The following is a 20,242-nucleotide window of genomic DNA, read 5'->3' on the forward strand; positions in this document are numbered from 1 at the left end:
TCAGTCTTTATCACAGGACTGAGCGGGTGAGAGGAGTAACAGCAAGGAGCAGCTACGCGCTTGTTGAGAGGCAAGAACAAGAAGGCTGGGAAGGCAGGCTGCCCCAGTCCCCAGCATATCTTCTCACCCTCCTTCCCTGGAGGCTCCGGGAATTTCCTGCTACTTTCCAGGGTACTGAGAGATGCACTTCAGCAATGGAAGAAATTATTCCAATTGAGAATAAAATTTACAAGGCAAATTTGAAAAAACAATGGAAGAAATGTCAATATAAGATTTTATACTAACATACAAAGGTAAAAGGACTGAAGATGCTGTAGGGAGCAGGCCAGGAAACTGGAGCAGCAGAGGGTGTGAGAGGAATGCTGATTCTCATGACGAGCTATGTCAAACAGCTTAACGTTTCCACACCGCTGGGTGGAATAGTAAATAATAATTTAATATTAATAGTAATTGATAAAAAATAACAGCGGACATTCAAAGAGTCCATTCCATGTGCTGGCCACTGCTGCAGATGCTATACAGGTGACCTCCTTCACTCACACACCCAGGCAGGGGAGCCCCTTCTTGGCACTCATTTAAAGATGAGAAAATGTGAACTTGGAAAGGGTAAGTGACTGCCAACAGCACTGGGCCAGGACTCAGCCTCAGGCAGTGGGAACCATACAGTCTGGAGAGTCTAACTTTGAAGGAAGCCAGGAAAGGATAATCTCATAAATTATTATGTAGAAAGTTGTCGGACTTCACCTATGAGTAAACCCAGACAATCAAAACCAATCAGGCATGAGTAAATAGTGAGCGTTTATTTTCTCGTCTCTAAAATCCTAGACTTTTCTATCAACAACACAAAAATGCTGCCTAAACAGCAAGAGCAGCAGAAAAGAAAAAGTTGAGAAAAAAACTGCAGTCACACAAACTGTAGTTAAAAAATGACTAAGTTTCCTTGATAGATGAATTTGTTGGAAAACCATTTATCAACAGCCTGTTTCTCTCTAGCAGAGTCCCTCAAGCCGAGAGCCATGTCATCCCCTTTGACTGATTAATTAGCCAATCAGGGGACATTTTTCATTGTGAGGCATGATGGTTTATTGCAGCTAATGTTTGGTCTCTAATGGCGACATATTAAAGCCAACTCGGCTATTTTAGCCCTGTGGAGTGACCAAAAGGAAAGGATAGGAGATAAATCAAAAGAGTGCCCTTCAGTTTCCCTTCAGTCCTTAACAAAACCCCCAAGGAGCAAATGGCCAGAAGTGAGCCTCCTCCAGTACAGAGAAAGACGAATAAAAGAACGGCACAAGCGCCTCAAGCCAAGGTAGACCTTCCTGTGTCTGAGAAGCAGTAATTTATCCTTTGTGATTAACAGATACCACGGACACCTAAAAGTCAATAGCCTGCTCTTCTTCCTTTTACCAAAGGCTGGGCTCGATAGGAAAAGCAGCTCTGCAATGCTTCTTGCTCAGTGTAATGATCTCTCCTGCGCTATGGATCCAGAGCTAGTAAGTACCCTCATGGCCAATTCTACCCCATATCCTGCTGTACAACCCCGAGCCACAAGGTCCAAGGGTCTCCATCCTGAGGCCTTTGGCAGGCACTAGCACACAAGGAAGCAGAGTTCAAATGCAAAGGAGAGTGGGTTTTGTGTTCACAGCCAGAAGACAACATGCTTAGCACACTGACAGACGAGGAAGCAGCAGGCTATACAGTTCCACACACAAGCATAGAAAACTACCAGCCTTCCTGGCTTCCCAGTAAAGCCAAAGATACACCTAGCAGTCTATCAGAGCAGACACAAAAGTGCTCCGCCTGCTCAGGGAGTATTTACTGCCATCATTCCAGCATGGGAGATGCAGTTTTATGCATCTTAGAATCTTCATGGTTTCCTTCATTCCCTTGACTCAAAGACTACTCAGTCACACTGGTGAGCAGGGACCCCTCTGGCACTGGAGTTGGAGGTCTTCTCTGTGCCAGAAGCATAGAAGCCCTCAAAGTCTGCCTCTGCTCCTAGTTCTCTGTAGTCTTTCCTGCCATTAGCAAGACCAGGGATTCCATGTGGGTCCTGGTTTCTCAGTGTGGCAGTTCAAGGGGTGACTACTTACCTCAAGGCTCCAAGCAAATATTTTCACTCATACAGCCTCCAAGCTGTGCAGCATCCTCACAGCCAGCCTATTGGCTGCAAGCAAACCAAAGCCACCCAAGGCTGGGGAAGGGGAGCTGGCCTCCACTGTCATATGAGGAGGTGACAAGGGTGAACATGTAAGAGCATGTGGAATGGAATGCATTGCCGAGGCCCTCGGTGGCAAATAGAACCTGCTACCAGAACATATAATTCAGCACTCTTATTAGAGGGAAGAAAACTGAGCTTACAGATAAACTAGGAATATCTGAGACAACTACCTTACCCTTGACACTCATTCTCTTAAACAACCATTTCAAGATTTTTTACATCCACCCTTTGGAGAAAGAAGGCAAGTGGACAAAACCCAGTTGTCCACTATGAGAAATAAGAAAAACCAAGTAATGGTTGCTGGCAGCTCAGGAAAATGTGAACCACCTTGGATACCAGCAGCAAAAGTGATTCCAAGTGCTTGTTCTCCAGAATCAAGGCTGAGGGCTCATGGGCCTTTTGTTCACTCTTACCTGTACAATACTTCCTGCAGGAAACAGACCACAGCTGCATCCTTAGCTGCTAGCCAGTGGTCAATCTGGGTTGCTTCACTCCCTGAGCAGCTGTCCCCATGGGCTCCCCATCATCCCCACAAACTCCCTTTTGTGCTCTTCTGCAAACCACACCCAATTCTGCTGCTTGTTCCAGTGCACAGCACACACACACCCCAGAAACCCTTTGCACGAATAGGTCTCTGACCACTTCTCTACATTATGGCACCCAGGTCGAAGGCAACAAGCCAGGCTGCAGGCAACCAACAAGCGAAAGGCACAACCCTTCCACAGAAGCACCTGTCCACATTCAGGCCGATGCCATGCTGCAGGTCTCAGCCTTGGTTAATTTGGGGTCAGGTTACCCTCTAATGTAATGATAAAACAAGACTTTACACATCTCATTAATTTATCTTCAAAAGGTAAGAGTTTGGACCAAAACTTCTAACTTAGACTATTTGAATCTGGATTCTGTTATCAATGGTCAAATGGTGACAAATACTATGGAAATCATTAATGAGGAGAAGAATCAATTGTAGAACTCAACTGATTATATTGCATGTTTATGGGCTTATGCCAGATTTGTTCTAACTGAAAGGTTCTTTGCATTAGGAATGCCTGCCTCTCTGGTGCCCAGCTCTGCAGTGAGGACAGGGTGAGCATGACCAAAATGGGCATCAGATGCTACAGAAAGGGAGAACCACATCCTTTAAATTACTTACCAAATTCAACCTAGCTCACTAGTACAGATTATTAGCATGGGGTCCAGAAGGAATGGACAAACAAGCCTCCAATCCAAAGACATTTTAAGTAAGAACTATTTTAACTTTTTGAAAAATTCTTACTTTTGTGATCATTTTTCACGTAAGAGATTTAAGGTACTGCACCCAACGGGGGGGAGGGGGGGTCTAAAATGCCCCATGAATCCAATCAAGCAACAGAAAAGGGGTCCAAACAGTTTTCAGATCTAATGATCAGCAAGACACAGCAAAGTGGATGTGCAACATGAAATAAGTGAACAGACTTCAAAGAAGTTGTGCAAAGAAAGTCACCATTAATTAGGTATTGTAAGTGTACACAAGAAATACACAGGGTTCTAATTCAGTCAGGTCCTATGGTGAAGACACGGATAATTACTTGCCAAGAGCCTATGTCAGAGGCCTGTTGTTTAAAGAAACAAAGTGAGACTGTTAGTAACACATTTCCAACCCTCGATATGGTTTCGGAGTATTTTCTCTAGTGATAAGGCTGAATCAGGAAATAAGCTGGATGGAGGAAGGAAGCTGGGAAGGTGGGGGAGGGAAAAAAATGAGAGGGGGAACAAACTGGGAGTATCAGGAAGTTCAACCAGATAGGAACTAATGGAATTTGTTTTTCAGTGTCTCCACTTCAATCTGCAAACTGTGGGAGACACACGCGTGCTCGCATGCACATGCGTGTACACACACACACACACACACACACACACAGGGAGAACAGACACCCTCCAGCACCCTCCCCAACCCTCTCCCTGAGAACATACACATAACTCCTAGCAGCAACAAACTTCTCCTAAGGCCCAAGTAATTTCAACCCAGTGTATTGGGTCATTTCTTTGTTTCCATGGAGGATGCAGGTAGATCCAATTTAGGGAGCACTCTGCTTCAGCTTCACAGCTTTCCAAGTAACATAGTACTAAGCTGGGGAAAGGAAGAACTTGAAAACCAGACAGGTGCAGCCATCCAGCCCAGCACAGGGTATTTTACTAACATATCTCGAGTAACTGGCAGTGTGTGATGGTCCTTCACTCTTTAAGCAAGTTCTTCTGAATAGCCAGATGCAGCCAGGAACTGTGCCCCTCCCAAAAGCCTCTACAGCTGGAAGAAATGCTAAAGCACCAATAAAGTCAGCAGACAAATCAGAGCAGAGGCCTTGTGGTGACAGATACTTTCTTCCACGGCAACAAGAAACAGGGACAGCTGGGAAACACTCTAGCCTAGACACAATGTCTGAAAGCCAAATTCTACAAACTGATCTTTTAAAACATAAAGTAGCACAAGCAAGTAGTCCTTCAATAATCTCCTCTCAAGAATCGGCTATGGATACCAGTAGATGATACCTGGCACAGAAGGCAGGTTGATGAATACCTCCTAAAGGAAAAGGTATTTCTAATACCAGTCCCAAAGTTATGCAAGGCATCATTTAAAAAATATTTAACAATTAAAGCCCAATTTTTAAAAGAGGAAGTACAATGAAATTTCTATTTACTGAACCCCCTACCAAGTGCCATACAGGATGGAGCACATGCTGGGAACCCAGAACTGGATACAAAACAAATCTTCTTTCCCTTTTAAGTTGTTCACTGCCTACACGTACTTGACAGATGAAAAAGTCCACATGTACAATACAGTAGATCGATTTCTTCATTAGATACAATGAAATCATTAAGCACAATGTTTGGCAAAACATAAATTCAAGCCAATGTTGCTATGAGGGTCAAGGGAGGGAAACACAATAACCCAACTGAGAAGAGGAGCCAAAAGCAGTATTTTCAAACCAATCTGATCAAAGGCCTTTGCCCTTGGCTGTGCAGACTGTTGTAAGTAACATGGTAAGGTTTCTTAGCAACACTATTCAAGGAAGATGCAGCTGTACCCAGAACTCAAAGGCAAACCAACATACATCCAAGACAGAAGGATTCTGCATAGGGAAACCTTTATTGGTTGTCCAAAGCACAGTTAGATAGAATGTTTTCTGCATGCATGTGGCTATCCATATGGGTCTATCTCCTCAGTGTGGACATGGACTAGTAACACCCAGATTCTCCACAGACAGGCAGATTGTAGAATCTGCAGGCCAGCAAGCTCCACTGGTGACTGTGTGGCCCCTGGAGGTCTGTGAAGGCCGGCCACCTGGGGAGAGTGGAGCTGCTCTCTTGGTCAACTGTATGTTCAGAGCTGCCCTGGTGTCCTTAACCCAGCTGCCTTCTCACACTGCAGTCCTCACCTGGATCAGCTACAGAGACCAAGAAAAATTCTTTCTCATGCAAGTGGTGTGGTGTGTGTGTGTGTGTGTGTGTGTGTGTGTGTGTGTGTGTGTGTGTGTGTGTGTGTGTGTTTGTCTGTTCATGCATGTGTACAGATGAACAGAAGCCTGAGGTTGACTTTGGGCGTCTTCCTCTATTGCTCTCCACCTTATATACTGAGGCATAGTCTCTCATTTAGTTTGCTATCTCAGGCATTCTGGCTATCCAGCACAGCCCAGAGACTCCCTGTGCCATGTGTTACCTTCCCCACCCCCATGCTACCCTACAGATGGGCTACTGCGCCCACCTGGCTTTTTATATGTGCTCTGGAGATCCTAAGTCTGCTTTACCTATTGTATCATGTCCTCAAAAAAATTAAATATTTTCTTCTACTACCGGAACCCATCACCACCAAGGACCGGCCATCTTTCACATAACTCAGCATCCATGAGTGTTAGCAGGCCACAGGGAACCCTAGAAAACAGCTTCCTCAATGCTCATCCTGCTTAAAGAGTGGGGCAGAGAAGGGCTAAGAAACCCAGGAATCCAGCCCTAACCTGCAAAGGAAATTGTTTAACAAAGTCTCTCATCATAGACAATTCTCAAGTTTCTAAACATAATACTGAGTAACAAGTATCTACTACCGCCAGTCTGGAAAAATGCTAGAGAATGAAAGTTGTCTTTCTGTTCTATGGTGACCACAGACCTTGGCCAGGAACCAATAAAAGAACATAAGCATGACACACCACATTCACTGAGGAACTGTAGTCAACTATATAGTCCAGATTTTGTTAGATTAAACAAATTTTCATTATCTCCAGAAATACAGCTAAAATCTCTAGTGTTTTCACATCAGAATGATATACATGGCTGTCTCTTACATTTGGAAATAATACAAAAGTTTTGTGCAATATACAGCCCAATGGAATCATTAGGGTTATGAATTATAGGTTCATTTGTATCTTCCAGTTTTGAAACAAGCCATAATGTACAATGGAGGGTGTACCCACTGCCCATCCGCTCCCATGATCTAGTGGCTAAGGGTGGGAGTGGGGGGGCACGTAATTGTCTGTGACGTTTCCATACCCTTGGGAAGAAACAGAAAGAAAACACACAAACAGCATCATCACAACCCACAGCTGGGTACCTGAGCAATCTTCTTCTTCTTCCTTTTTCCAAAAATGCAGTCCAGGTCAGTTTCACTCCGAGAGGAAAGATCCTTCCCTAGAAACAACACAGAGCTTTTCAGCAAGACCATTCATTTCGAAATGAGAAACACAAGTAAAAACATGTCACTCAAGCTGGGCAGTGGTGGTGCATGCCTTTAATCCCAGCACTTGGGAGGCAGAGGCAGGTGGATCTCTGTGAGTTCAAGGCCAGTCTGGTCTCCAAAGCGAGTACCAGGAAAGGCGCAAAGCTACCCAGAGAAACCCTGTCTTGAAAAACCAAAAACAAACAAACAAACAAACAAACAAATTACTCCTGAAAGATAGCAGGCTGGTAGCAGAAGGTCAGCTGCTGATTCCGACCCCCTCACATTACAGCTCTGAGTGCACCACAAACTACAATCAAAGCCTCAGGGACTGTCTTAGCACCAGAACTGTCCAGTCCCCTCCTGACTGCAAACCCAGCACACGGACTGCACACAAAGTTCCACTCAGAAGTGACCCTCCCACTGGCTGTGCCATCAGGGTGGGACTTACGGGGGTCTCTGGGCTCACTATTTGCAAAACAATCCACTTCCTTCAAAGAGAAACAGTGAATTTACTGATGGCTACAAAATGCAGAACTGAAAATCCTGATAGGCACATAACCTCAAACCCTTTCAATACTCACACATTCACTAATTTTTGACACACAGGATCTCAATAATAACTAAGTAAAAATTTAAAAGGATAAAGTGAATCAAAGCTCAATGTTTCTTTTTAAAATGTTCTTACTTGTAACAGCTCTACCAGTTAAAAGGAAAGCCACATGGCAACAACAGGGAACTAAATGGCTGGTAAGAGCAGTGTCCAAAGAACCTATGATTCCTATTTAAAAAACCCACAAACCACTAACTGAAAATTCACTTTGAAATTTCTACTTCTCCCCAACAGCACCCTGTGAGCAGTCAGCCAAATCCATTCCTATCCATCAACTTCAAGGAAAAGGCATCTGAAAACTCAACTCTCCTGTGAAGCCTGCTAAGCTTGGGATGAGAGGTTAGGTCACATACAGGAATCTGGGTTTCTAGAAGAAAGCCAAGTTCCAGTCACCAGCTCACTGGTCTTGGCTTTCTGTAGCAAACTGACTTGACAAAGTAATGTCATGACCTAGAAGGTTCTGGTTCACCGATTAGCACTGGGGCATTCAAATATGACACTGCTCAGTGACCCCATGAAATTGAAAAAACAAAACACCCTTCAATTTGATGCAAAACCAGGTGCCAGAACCAGTTTCAGAGGCAGTGGTACTGGATTAGATGGCGCAGTTGGCACAACCTGTTCCTGAGGTATGGGAAGGTTCCCAGTGTTGCTTCCCTCCCACCAGAAGCCAACGCTAGCACCCCAGATTCAACAGAACGCCCATTCAAAAAGCCCCAGGAGAATCCACATAAGAACAGAGTGATGCTTTCCACAAACAGGAGCACAGGCAATAAAACCAGAGAGGTAGCAAAGACAACTGCAGTTGCAGCAGTGAGCAGTGGACAACTTCTCGGGAGGTAGAGACCTAGCCTCAGCACTCACCAGTGCAAGCCATTTCCTACTTGCAAAGCACATTCACTGTGGAAGTTGTATCCCAGAAAAGAGTCAGCTTAACTTGGTTTAGAATGAGCAAAAGAAACCAAGCATGGTGATGCACACTGTAATCCAAAAACTCAGTCAGCAGAGGCAAGAGGATCAAACATTCTAAGCCCGTGTGCCATACAGTGAAAGAAACCCCAACACCCAAACAAGCAAAAAACCCCAAACCATTGACCTTTAACCTGGCCCCTAAAAAGAGGAGCTATCCTAAAAGAAACATAAATTCATGCCTCTTTTATAACAATTTCACTAAATGCAAAAGGCCAAAGGAGAGAACATGGAGCCACAATTTACAACTAGTATGTGAAAAAAAAAAGAATACACAAACATTCAAAACAAATCTCAGATGCAAAGGGAAGCTGCCAATCAGCACAATGTTCAACAGAGGTGCTAGGGTTTCTAGAGTCCTAGTGTGGGTTCCTGGGCCAGGAATTTCTATCCTCTAGCAAAGTTCACTTAAGTAAATGTAGAAACCAGGGCTGTACAGGAATTGCTCTGGATTTAATCTGGAAAACAAGAACACAGAAAGAAATGAGAGTCAGAGGCCATTAAAGAAGAAACCTGTAAGTGGGTGAAATGGGAAGATGGTGGGATCTTGAAACTAAGAGTCAACTAATGGTCCTGGTTGAATCACTTATATATATTATGAATTTATGGCCACTCCTGGATAAAATACACATAGTAAAAATTAACTTCGAAAGGATTGTAGCTTCAGAACTATGGTAAAATCACAACAAAAACTGTTAACAAATTAGATCTTTGACAAAATGACCAACAGAAAAACCGAACAATGCAGAAAACATGTTATCTGTCTAGCTGTGGCTGTTTTAGCTCAGTTACAACTGCATCTCAAGAACCAGGAAGAAAGGCTTCCAGGAGCCAAACAGACATAAGGAAGTCCATCCAAGGCTGGGTGTAGGGTTTCACAGAGGAATGTTGCACTCAGGACAGCCTTAGCTACTTAGCTATCAATCATGGTTATCATGTTTTCCAGATGATCACAGTGGTCACTGAGAGAAGGAGTGTAACTCCCAGAGTTGACAAATGCCAACTGCATCCTCCAGTCTGGCACCTGGGAAGCAAATAGACTATAACACATAGATATAAGATTGATTAAATATAGCTGTAGCCCACCCTAAAGAAATGCTGGCTTAGTAAATATATTTGTAAATTAAAAAACAGGTTTATCTGGGTAGCTTCAGTTGTTTCAAAATTCATTTACATAATTCAGTCAATAAGACTAAGTAAAATAAGAAAGCATGCCCCTTACAACCACGGTCTTACTGTAGGAGGAGCTAGATTTTTTTTTTTTTTTTTTTTTTTTTTTTTTTTTTTTGGTTTTTCGAGACGGTTTCTCTGTGTAGCTTTGGTGCCTGTCCTGGATCTCGCTCTGAAGACCAGGCTGGCCTCAAACTCAAACAGAGATCTGCCTGGCTCTGCCTCCTAAGTGCTGGGATTAAAGACGTGCGCCACCACCGCCGCCCGGCAAGGAGCTAGATTTTAAACAAATACGGATGATAGTAACTTAAAATTCATATTTAATTATTTCAAATCAAAATCAAGTAGAAGCTACACAAAGGAGTAACTATGCATCAGGATTAAAATGATGTAGGCAGAATTTAGGCAATAGCAGATATTACAGTACCATTAGCTCTGGCCAGGTATTCTGCAGTGTTTCTTTGAGACAGGGTTTCACTATGTAGCCCTGGCTAGCCTGGAACTCACTGTGTAGACCAGGCTGGCCTTGGATGCAGATCAGCATGCCTCTGCCTCCCCAGCGCTGGGACTAAAGGTGTGCACCAGCACAATCGTCAGCCCTTGCTCTGGGAAGGCCCTGAGCAGGCTATACAGAGCACCACCTACATTTTAGGTTTCTGGACATACAGGGACTTACCACGTGACTCATCCTCATTAGCAAAAGGAACTAGATAGAAACTTTGATTGTGAACATTCAAGTCCCTTTTTCCACAAGGCTGGAAAAGCATGAGTTCCATATGAAGGGTCATGTCTCACAAACCACAGAACAGTCTAGCTGGGCTTCATGGCAGCTTGCAAATACCTCCTCAAGTTACAGAAGAGGAAACAGAATTTGAAGGAAGGGAAATAGTTCGGGATGTGTCTGGGAAAGCAGTAGCCAGAAGCCAGTTTCCTCTGACCCAGACAGGCTCCTTTAGAACAATCTAACAGTTTATGGTTATCATGACACCCAGAGACAAGAGCAAGTGAAAAGAAACAGCTTTTAGGAAATTAAAAGAACTGTAACACCAACTTCCACTGGACAGTGCAGATGGTGGTGTCTGCTGTTTCCTATACTACCTAGATTTTCACTCCTTCCTTATGTTCACTCCTTTCCAGCCTTTGGGTCCTCTATTTCCTGACACCTCTTCTCCTTCTAGCATAATATACCTCCAGCTCCTCCTTCTCTGTACTCCAAGGCCTCCTTTCTTCAGGAGCAAGGCTAAAAAATACGCACACCTCACTGTGAGAGAGAAAGGAAGGCCTAATGTACCAAGCAGTTTGACAGGGTCACCAGCAAGGGAGTGGCTGAACTACAAATAGAAAGCAGTCACGGCCAGTATCCAGCAGATGAGAGCAGCGTAGAGAGGTTTACCCTAACTTCAGCAAATGCTTCGGATGAACTCAGGCATGCAATCAGGCACTAAAGGACAATCAGAAGACTACATACATTTGGAGGGAAGGGGAAAGGCTGCATGCCATCCAAAAGTGAATTCCACTTGTGCGCTCTGCAACAGCCTTCTGCAGGGTCTCTAGTCTTCCTACACTGTCTAATGAAAAAAGAAGGGCTTAAAAAAGAAGGCTACCATGCCTCACCCCCAAAGGACCAGGAGGACAGTAAAGTAGTTTTCTGTCCTACAGCAGATTATGGTGTGGTAGAGATAAGCCCTCGTTAGAAGCCTCATAGGCTTCCAACAAAAGAGTGTTTGCCTGTGAAAAAGAAAGGGATAGCACAAAGGAGCAATTAAAACCCCATGTGGGGGAAGGAAGGAGACTCCAGTTCTCTTCCCACAGTGCTTGGAAGTCACTCTGCTGCGCCTTTCACTTCTTCCAAGCACAGTTCTACTTGTTGAGGTCCTGGCCCTAAAGGACAGCTACTATCAATAGTGTCCAGTCAGACTCTGTCTCCCACTGCTACTCAAGCAGGTTATGGGACTTAAGCAATCCCCCAAATGCCAAGAACCAAGGCAAAGAGATATACCTTCCCTGGCACAGAGGCAGAAACAGACATCCAATATGCCAAAGAACAATCAAATAGTGACTGGATGTCACAAAACAGTAACCATCGCACCTAACATACATGAAGTACAGCATGTAATAGGTAGCTTGTGGCCATTCTGCAGAAACATCTGAGATTTGTTTATAGCAAGGTAAAGGCGTCTCATCTGTACACGAGTGCCACCTAATGGCTACAGAGAACAGCTGCACTCACAATGAGCTACATGGGGAAGGTGGAAGGTGGCCTAGGAAAGTTGTGATGAGCAAGGCAGGGTTTACTGCCCAATTTCCAACTGCCCTGTTTCTGAACACCACCCTGGCCAGGGCCATGGGATGCTACAGTAATACTCCATGAGATGGAGAACTTGTATAGACTACTACAAGGGTCACCTTGGGACTATGAGTCATTACAGTGAAGATTCTGATATAATTAGTGAGCCAAACTGTCAAAAGAGAAACTATCCACCACAATTATTAAGAACTGAAAAAGAGTGTAAAAGCTGTAAAATTGAAGAACAGAAAATTTAAATTATTTTTTGATCTAGCTACACAGCATTCCCATTTCCTCTAAACAGAACATTGACTTCCATTTACAGACCACACTTGACCTGCCCAGTCTAAAGCCTCCACTGGGCTCCTCTTGGTGCTACTGCACCCCAATTTGCACTTTAATAAGATACCTGGCAAGTCAGCATGGGACCTTGCAATCATACTGAGCCCTCGCCACCCAGGGCTGCTGCAGATCAATCCACCAGGCTGCCCAGTCCTCCCCATTCAGAACCTCAGACAAGCAGCCACTGCTGCAGCTCTAGGCCAGTCACAATGCCTCAGGAAACCCCGTGCCAGCATACACACTTCAACAAGTGAAGGCCTGCTCTTACCTTTCGTGAATTTCATATAATGAACCCGGTTTTTGGAGGTTTTGGATTTTTCTTCAAGGCTAAAAGATTTCTTTTCCTTGTTGTCTGAGGAATCTTTAGAAGGAAGAAAAACATCAAACACCATGTAACTTATTCTCTTCAAGAAAAGCTAAAGAGCTTTTTTATATACGCTTTTATAGGACTGTCATCATTTATTACTAAACCATTAGCAAAGGACTGAGATTTTTGTTTTTTGTTTTTTTTAAGTGAAGATCAGGCAAGGCTCTCTTTAGCCTATAAAATCTTTAAAGAAGAGAAATGAAAATATGTCTTCATACCAAAATTTAGATATGAATATTCATGGCACTAATTCACAGCAGTACAATACCTAGGTAACCCTTTCAATATGGCTGAGCTCACACTGAACACAGCCTGATACTGGAATATCATTTAATCACCTGCAATAAAGAATGGTGGGTTGATTCCAGCATGACCACTGAGCCACATCTTAGGTAGCCATGATCTCCCCAGGAGTTCCTAGTACTTTCAAAACAGAGCATGAAGCAGAGCAGGCTCGGAACTGTGAAGACGGTGCTTCAGCTCTGAGACAGTGCTCAGCATGGGTTACTGAGAGCATCCCCTAAACCACTGTGCTGTGGCCTACCAGAGCTGCTCTCAGTTCAGGAGGCACCTTCTGAGTTTAAACGTTCCTGTGGAAGGACGCCTGAGTCTGGATTGAGCTCAGGGGATCAGTTTATCTCTGGGGGTCCACAGGCATGTCTCCGAGCTGAGGGCACAATCCACATGCTCTCCTTTCCCACGTGTCTCCACCCCACTTTAAGAAGGTCAGCTCTCTCCCTGGCATCAATAAGGAACCCAAATATGGGTAACAGGGCCCCATCTTCTCATCAAAACCAACCTCTCCACTCATCTTATCAAGACACAATGCCAGAGATTTCCCTGGTTTATTTTTGAGTATTCGTCTGAATTTGCAATGCGTTTTCTAGTTGTCCTAATAGTAATCCACTAATTACTATGGCCACTTAACCCAAAGGAAAACATCTGTGCTGAGTGCTGAGATCACTAGAAAACAAAATGTTCTGTCTGTGCTGTGGTAGAGAAATGGGACCAACTGAAAAAGGGTGTAAGGCTGGTCACAGTGGTGCAAATTTACAATCACAGTATTGGGGGTGGGCAGGGGTAAGGCAAGAAGATCATCAATGTAAGGCCACCATGGACTACCTAGTAAAACTCTAACTCAAAACACCAACAAATATTTTTTAAAAAGTTTAAAAATAAAAATGTATTAACATAAAATACAATGTGAAATGGAAATGCTATTTCAGAGGAAAGGAATTATGAAATAGAGCCTCTCGGACCCTACAGAGGTATGTATTTGCATACTTCAGAGACAACAGATATCAAACTGTCATGCATCTGGCATTCACTACAGGCATTTAGGGTTGCTACAAAATAAATGCCATTTCCAGCACATGGGGCACATTTAAAACTGATAATTTTTAAATAATTATTTTAAATTTTTTAATTTAATTTTCCTTAAAATGTCAATATTTTTTCCATGAACCAGAAATTACATCTTTTGGAAGTGTACTTGTGGCTTTAAAATCTTTTGGATGTTGATCTAAAAATGTGTGACAGAGCACACTTTCAAAATTCTTCAGGGGATATGTGAGTAGAACTTGAGGATGCTGCTTCAAACCACAACTTTGCACTTCATCACTTCTCAGCACCCCAGTTTCCATCCCAAAATATTTAAAATAATGAGTGGCAAAATATCAGAAGGTTAATATGCGGTTACTATGAGGAAGTGCCATCAAAATGCTAGTGTGAACCTGTCAGGGTATGCCTAAGTGAGACAGGATAGCTTTTCCTGCATGTACATGCACCTGTGTATATATGTGGGGTTATATACTTGTTCATGTGTATGTCTGCATGTGTGCGTTATGTGTCCATATGCATGTGTGTGTTAAGTGTGCACATGCACATGGAGGCCAGGGGACGATGTTAGGTGTCTTTCTGCATCTTGCTACACTTCATTTTTTTTGAGACAAGGTCTATCACTGAACCTAGAACTCACTGACTGGTAACGGTGGCTGGCCAATGCTCCCCCAGGACCGGGGTTACAGTCACACACTAGTCTTTCTGGTGTGGTTGCTGGGGATCTGAACTCAGGTCCTCACTCTTGTGCAACAGGCACTTCACTTACTGGAGTTATCTCTCCAGCCCCCACCATCCACCCTATTCATGTAGCACGGGCTGGCCATGAACTGACAATTTACACAAGGCTAACACTGTACTTGTGATCCTCCCACCTCTTCCTCCTAAGTGCTGGGATTATAAACACCTACCACACCTAAGTGTGTGAAACAAGGTAACTTTTAAAAATGAAATTTAAAAGAACATTCTGATTTTTGTGTTCTACAAGAGGAAAACACAAAATGTCTGCTTAGCTAGAAGGCAAACAGTTTGAATTTACTAAGGGATCTTAACAAACAGAAAAGAATACTAGGTTCCTATGCTATCTACAATTGAATGCAAGCAATGTATGACTGGTAAAAAATTCATTTGGATGAAGACATTGCATTCAAAAAAGGAAGATAACCTGTTAGCTCTCCAGGTCTGTCCTGGGAACAGACTTTCCCTAAAGGAATCTTCTGAAGGCGCCTTCCAGTTCTAGACGGCAGTGGAGCCACAGACAAGCTTCTCTAAATGCATCATCAGGGCTGCGGGGCTACTGGCTCCCTCTAGTGGTCTGGACAGGAGTTATCTACAGGTGGACAGTTGCAGCTTTGACATTTAAAATTTTCCCAGGTTTGGGCACCAAGGAAAAGGAAGCCCATGGAGATTAACCCTGGAGGAGGATGAAGAAGGCAAGTGTCATTTGTGAAGTCAGTCACAGCCTTCCTGACAGACAACTCAATCCTCTGGGTCCTTTGGAACGCCCGCTGCCTGCTCTTACTTAAACATTCCAGGACAGGCTATTGTAGTGATGCTGCCTAGCTTCAGCCATCTGTGTAGGACAAGGGAAACCTGTCCTGAGTGAGACAGGGTCCCAACACTACTAAAATGGTACCTCTCACCTAGTAAACAGTGGTCGTGACATCATCAGACTGGGGGAAGTGGAACCTCTTCTCTATCCACACAACCCATGCAAGAACTTTTTGAGGTCTTGGAGCAGATCAGGTCTTGGGATGGATTCTGTAGCCTGAAAGTTACAAGCACTTTCTGAGGCCCAAGCACTAAGTAACAGTGAAAATGCTAAACCAGAGCAAAACAGTTTTCTCTGACTAAGAACAGAGTGTGGGCATCTCTGAGAAAAGGATCCCAGGTTCAAATGTCCATGAGGACATTGGTGATAAAGGCATCTCATGCTTGAGTGATGCCCTAGTCATGACACTTAGATGTCACCAGATACTCACTAAGGTGGACTCTCTGGCAGCCAAAGGCTGTATCGGTCACTCATTAGCTAACTTTCATTTTAGTCTTTACATAGCGTTAATTACATATGCTGTATTTTACTTTAAGTCTGCCAGAAAGACAAGTAATGTTCACAATTCTTCTATCGTAACATGTGCATAGCATATATTTAAAACCTATACAGTTGAAGAAGTATAAAGTGAACCCCTTCATCACTTCTTCCTGGGTGAGACTACCAGCACTACCAGGATCTAAAGCACCCATGTGGCCTTCTTAACATGCCCTGCTGTTTCCTCCAAGAAAGCTAGGCAGTCTTTGCTGTGGGGCACAGCTGTCTATGCTACAGGATGTACAGCCACAGTTCTGGCATTACCAGATACCAGTAACATGTCCATAGCTTGACAATGGAAAATGTCTCTAGGACCAGCAAGATGGATCAGTGGGCAAGAGCGCATTCAGTGCCAGTACCATTAAAATATAAACAGAACCGAGTACTGGTAACTGCTTCCATCACCCAACTCTGGGATCTGAAAGGTCTACAGTGAAACGCACTTACGATGGAGGAGCAGCAGTGTTAGTGTCCTTACCTGCTGTGTCCTGACTGTGGCAAGTGTTGAGTGCTGCCAAAAGCTGGTTGAAGTCATCCTGGTGAGCAATCCAGTTGTCCTGGAAGCACCAAAAAGTGTGAGAAGCAACCCCAAAGCTTACTATACTACTGATACAGACATAGAACCGAAATCTGGCCGTTAATATGAAATTGTACATGTTTATTAAAATACTACTTTGTAGTGAAATCTATACTAAAGCCTTTGTGTCTGGCTTTGAGATAAGTGTTCAGCAAAGCCTTTGCTATGTTTGAGTTAATCAGCAGAGACTGAGAAATTGTTCTGAGACTATTTAAATCTTGAAGAAATGCTGTTTCTCTGGAGAATCTACAGCTGGTGCTCCATGAGAGCTTGCAGCTGCACCGACCTTGGTCCTAAGACACTCCTGGCAAACCTGGGGTTCTTACTTTTGATTATGAATGAGATTTGTGTGGGTTGTCTGCTCTCACAGGCAGCAAGAGCAGGATGACCGTGGTCGTTGGAGCCTTTCCCAGCTCTGATTAACCTTGCATATGTTGGAATAAAGTAACTGGAGTGAGCTAGCTGGGTGTCAGTCTTTTTTAAGACTGTACTCCTCTGCTCCTTCGGAAAATGAAGGCTTAGCATTTTAGTGAGCTACTCTCTCTACTGTGGCACCTATGACAGACATCAAACTATTATTTAATAAATTTAACTGGATTCAAGAAATAGTATAAAACTGAAATAAGATTTATGCAGATCCATATAAGAGCTGGAGCATCTAGGGCAAAGCTCAGTAGTGGAGTCCTTACCTAGCATGTGTAAAGTCTCAGGTTTGGTCCCCAGGACTATAAAGTCAACAAAATATACATATGATTAGAGGAACCTGCTTGGAAGCTCAAACCTGTATTTCAAAGGTATATGGCTCACCCATAGTTAAGTCAGAGCAAAAACAAAGCAATGGGCAAAGTGTGTGCTAAATATTACAATAAAACAATGTAAAATTATTATTTTCTCACACAGAGACTATTGGAGACTGGAGACATGACTCAGCAGATAAGAGCACTGGCTGCTCTTGCTGAGGACACAGGTTCAATCCCCAGCACCCACATGGTGGCTCACATCTGTCTGTAATTCCAGTTCCAGAGGATCCCATGCCTTCTTCTGACATCCGTGGGTACTGCAAGCATGTGGTACAGTCACATATGCACAGGTAAAATACCCATACCCATAAAATAAAATAAATAAGTCTTGGGGGGCAGGGCGGGAATGACCCCCACCATGGACATGATAGACAAGAGCAGTGAGAGCACAGCCCTCCTCTTGGCTCAACACAGCTTGGACTACTCTGCTGAACTGGAACACTTTTGTCAGCAGCAACTTTAGGAACTCTGTGGAAGAACATCCCAAGTCTCTGAATCAACAAGTTCCTACTTGCAAGGTGTCCACTAAGAATGACCTCGAAACAATATGACCCAGTGGGCAGCAGGGTTTCTGAGCAGGATAGATAGATAGATAGATAGATAGATAGATAGATAGATAGATAGATAGATAGATAGATGATAGATAGATATAGATATAGATACAGATATAACTTTACATAAGCATTTCTTATTAAGAAAGCTTAAGAGTTAAGGTGTACAAATAGGTTTACAGAACACAGTTCTTCTCCTAAGAATGAAAGTATAGCATGTTTCGTGTTTCTCAAAACAGTATTTAGTTAGCCTTAGAGAAACTCTTTCTTTAGTGGCTAAAATTTTAGTTGTTACTCCAGAAAATCTTAGCTGTTCTAGTCAGAGATACCAAATTACTCTAAGCAATTCAGTTTACATAAGGTCATTCTCCCAGTTTGTTTGTTTTTACTGGATTCTGTTAGCTACCAGAGTTCAGGATCAAAGCTCCCAGGTCTGACTCCGAATGAAAAGGAGCAGTCGGTACTAACCTTGCAAGTGCAGAGTCTGTGTTCAAGAGGACATGTGATGACTGGGGACACCAACAGTCAGAAACAAGCCAGCTCTCTTACATCATTTCCCACTCTCAAAGCCACCCACAGTATAAGACAAACTACTATTAGGATACAGGCAAAGATAAAAATTGGTTCTGTGCTGAAATGAACATTTCTTTGAAAAGACTTTTTACAAAGTTCAGCCATAAAGCAGGAGTGTCTCTCTAGGCCATATCTAAGTAAAGGATCCAGGAGGACAAGGCAAGGTGGTGGATGCATGTCACAGGATGAGGACAAGATAAGCCAAGTGCCCTTATGTCTTTCTTCACCCAAAGCAGGTATCATACTCTTGATTAAAAACCATTCCATCTACTTGCATGGATTTCAATGTTTATGTTGACAAAACTCAACTCTGCAAAGAAAACACTCAGAAGTCACTCACTTCGTTATTGTTTGTAGCTCCAAGTCCCAGGTTGTTATTTTTAACTTTAACTCTAATATGTTCTGTGGCTCCTTGTTCCTGAGCCCCCAAACCCTGTGGAGATTAAACAAAAAGAGATTAACTATAACCCTATCAGCCACAAAGAGAAATTGTCTCTCTTTCTTCACCATCTATTCAAAACAGACACAGCCCAGAACAATGGTTCTCAAGCTGTGGGTTGCAACCCCTTAAGGGTTGAACAGCCCTTTCACAGGGGTCAGATAGCAGATATCCTGCATCTCAGATATTTACATTACTATCTGCAACAGTAGCAAAATTAGTTATAAAGTAATAATGAAATAATTTTATGACTGGGGGTCATCACAACATGAGGAACTGTATAAAAGTCACAGCATTAGTGAGGTTGAGAACCACTGGCATAGAGGGTTCTGGAAGATAATGTCTGCAGCACCAAAGATGCACTCTTAATTGTGAATGCTGATTCTAGAACCTAAGGACCAATACAGAGTCCATGAAGGACCAACACTGTGTAGAGCACACCTCTTGTGTATGTTCTAAAGCAGGGAACAGCTACAGCAAGTGGCAGAAGCCCACAGGAGCATGTGGAGCACATGGCATTCTCTGTTACTTGATACTGCAACATGGCATCAAGAAAGAAGGTGGAGGAGCACTCCAGGTCCCTGCTCTCACCTAGCTCTCACTCCTAAGGTTGGAGGTCATAGGAACAGCAAGTGCAGAGACTGTAAGTGAGAAAGACCTTGATGGACTTCAGGATGTGGAAGACCTCCAGGGAGGCTTCAGCTAGGTGAATGGGAACTGAATAAAAAAATGGAGATCAAACATCACAGGACCTTGAAAGATGATGTAGATTTTAATCCTTGGAAACATCTTCAGCAGGGGAGCAACAAGATCTAAAGTTCAGTTTGAAAGGCCCTTCTGGTTGTTGTACAGTGAAATGGACAGAGGAGGAAAAGAGGGAAATGGGAGGTGGCATTGCCTGAATGCTTGGGTAGTTAGCACCATCTTTGAAAATCAGGAAAACTTGGAAAGGAGAAGATTTGAGGGGACAAGAGGCTTATGATAAAAAATAACCTTGAGGTGGCCACTCAAGTATCACAGCCAGGAGGCATAATTCAGAGCATGGTAATTAATGAGATCGCCTGAGCAGAGTATGCAAAGTGGCTCCATAGCTCAAAAGTCTAGAGGAAGAAGATGGCCATGACTGAGAGGTGATTGAAATGATAAAAAAGCAAGGAGAGAAAAGGGTAGTAATGCTACAACCACGAAGTTCAACAAAGCAGCCACTGTGCGGAGCACT

General features: G+C 43.4%; 1 protein-coding gene across 1 annotated transcript in view; it reads right to left on the minus strand.

Annotated features, from left to right (window-relative positions):
• Pinx1 (PIN2 (TERF1) interacting telomerase inhibitor 1) overlaps nt 1–20,242 on the minus strand; it is a 62,615-nt gene that overhangs the window by 38,092 nt on the left and 4,281 nt on the right. Inside the window, exons 3-6 of the mRNA XM_052732970.1 lie at nt 18,925–19,017; nt 16,562–16,640; nt 12,558–12,650; nt 6,804–6,880 (exon numbers count right to left, since the gene is read on the minus strand). Coding sequence (XP_052588930.1) covers nt 6,804–6,880; nt 12,558–12,650; nt 16,562–16,640; nt 18,925–19,017 — 342 coding nt within the window. The remainder of the gene's footprint in view (nt 1–6,803; nt 6,881–12,557; nt 12,651–16,561; nt 16,641–18,924; nt 19,018–20,242) is intronic.

Source organism: Peromyscus californicus, unplaced genomic scaffold (assembly GCF_007827085.1).
Source record: "Peromyscus californicus insignis strain IS unplaced genomic scaffold, ASM782708v3 Scaffold_12__1_contigs__length_115047231, whole genome shotgun sequence".
NCBI lineage: Eukaryota > Metazoa > Chordata > Mammalia > Rodentia > Cricetidae > Peromyscus > Peromyscus californicus.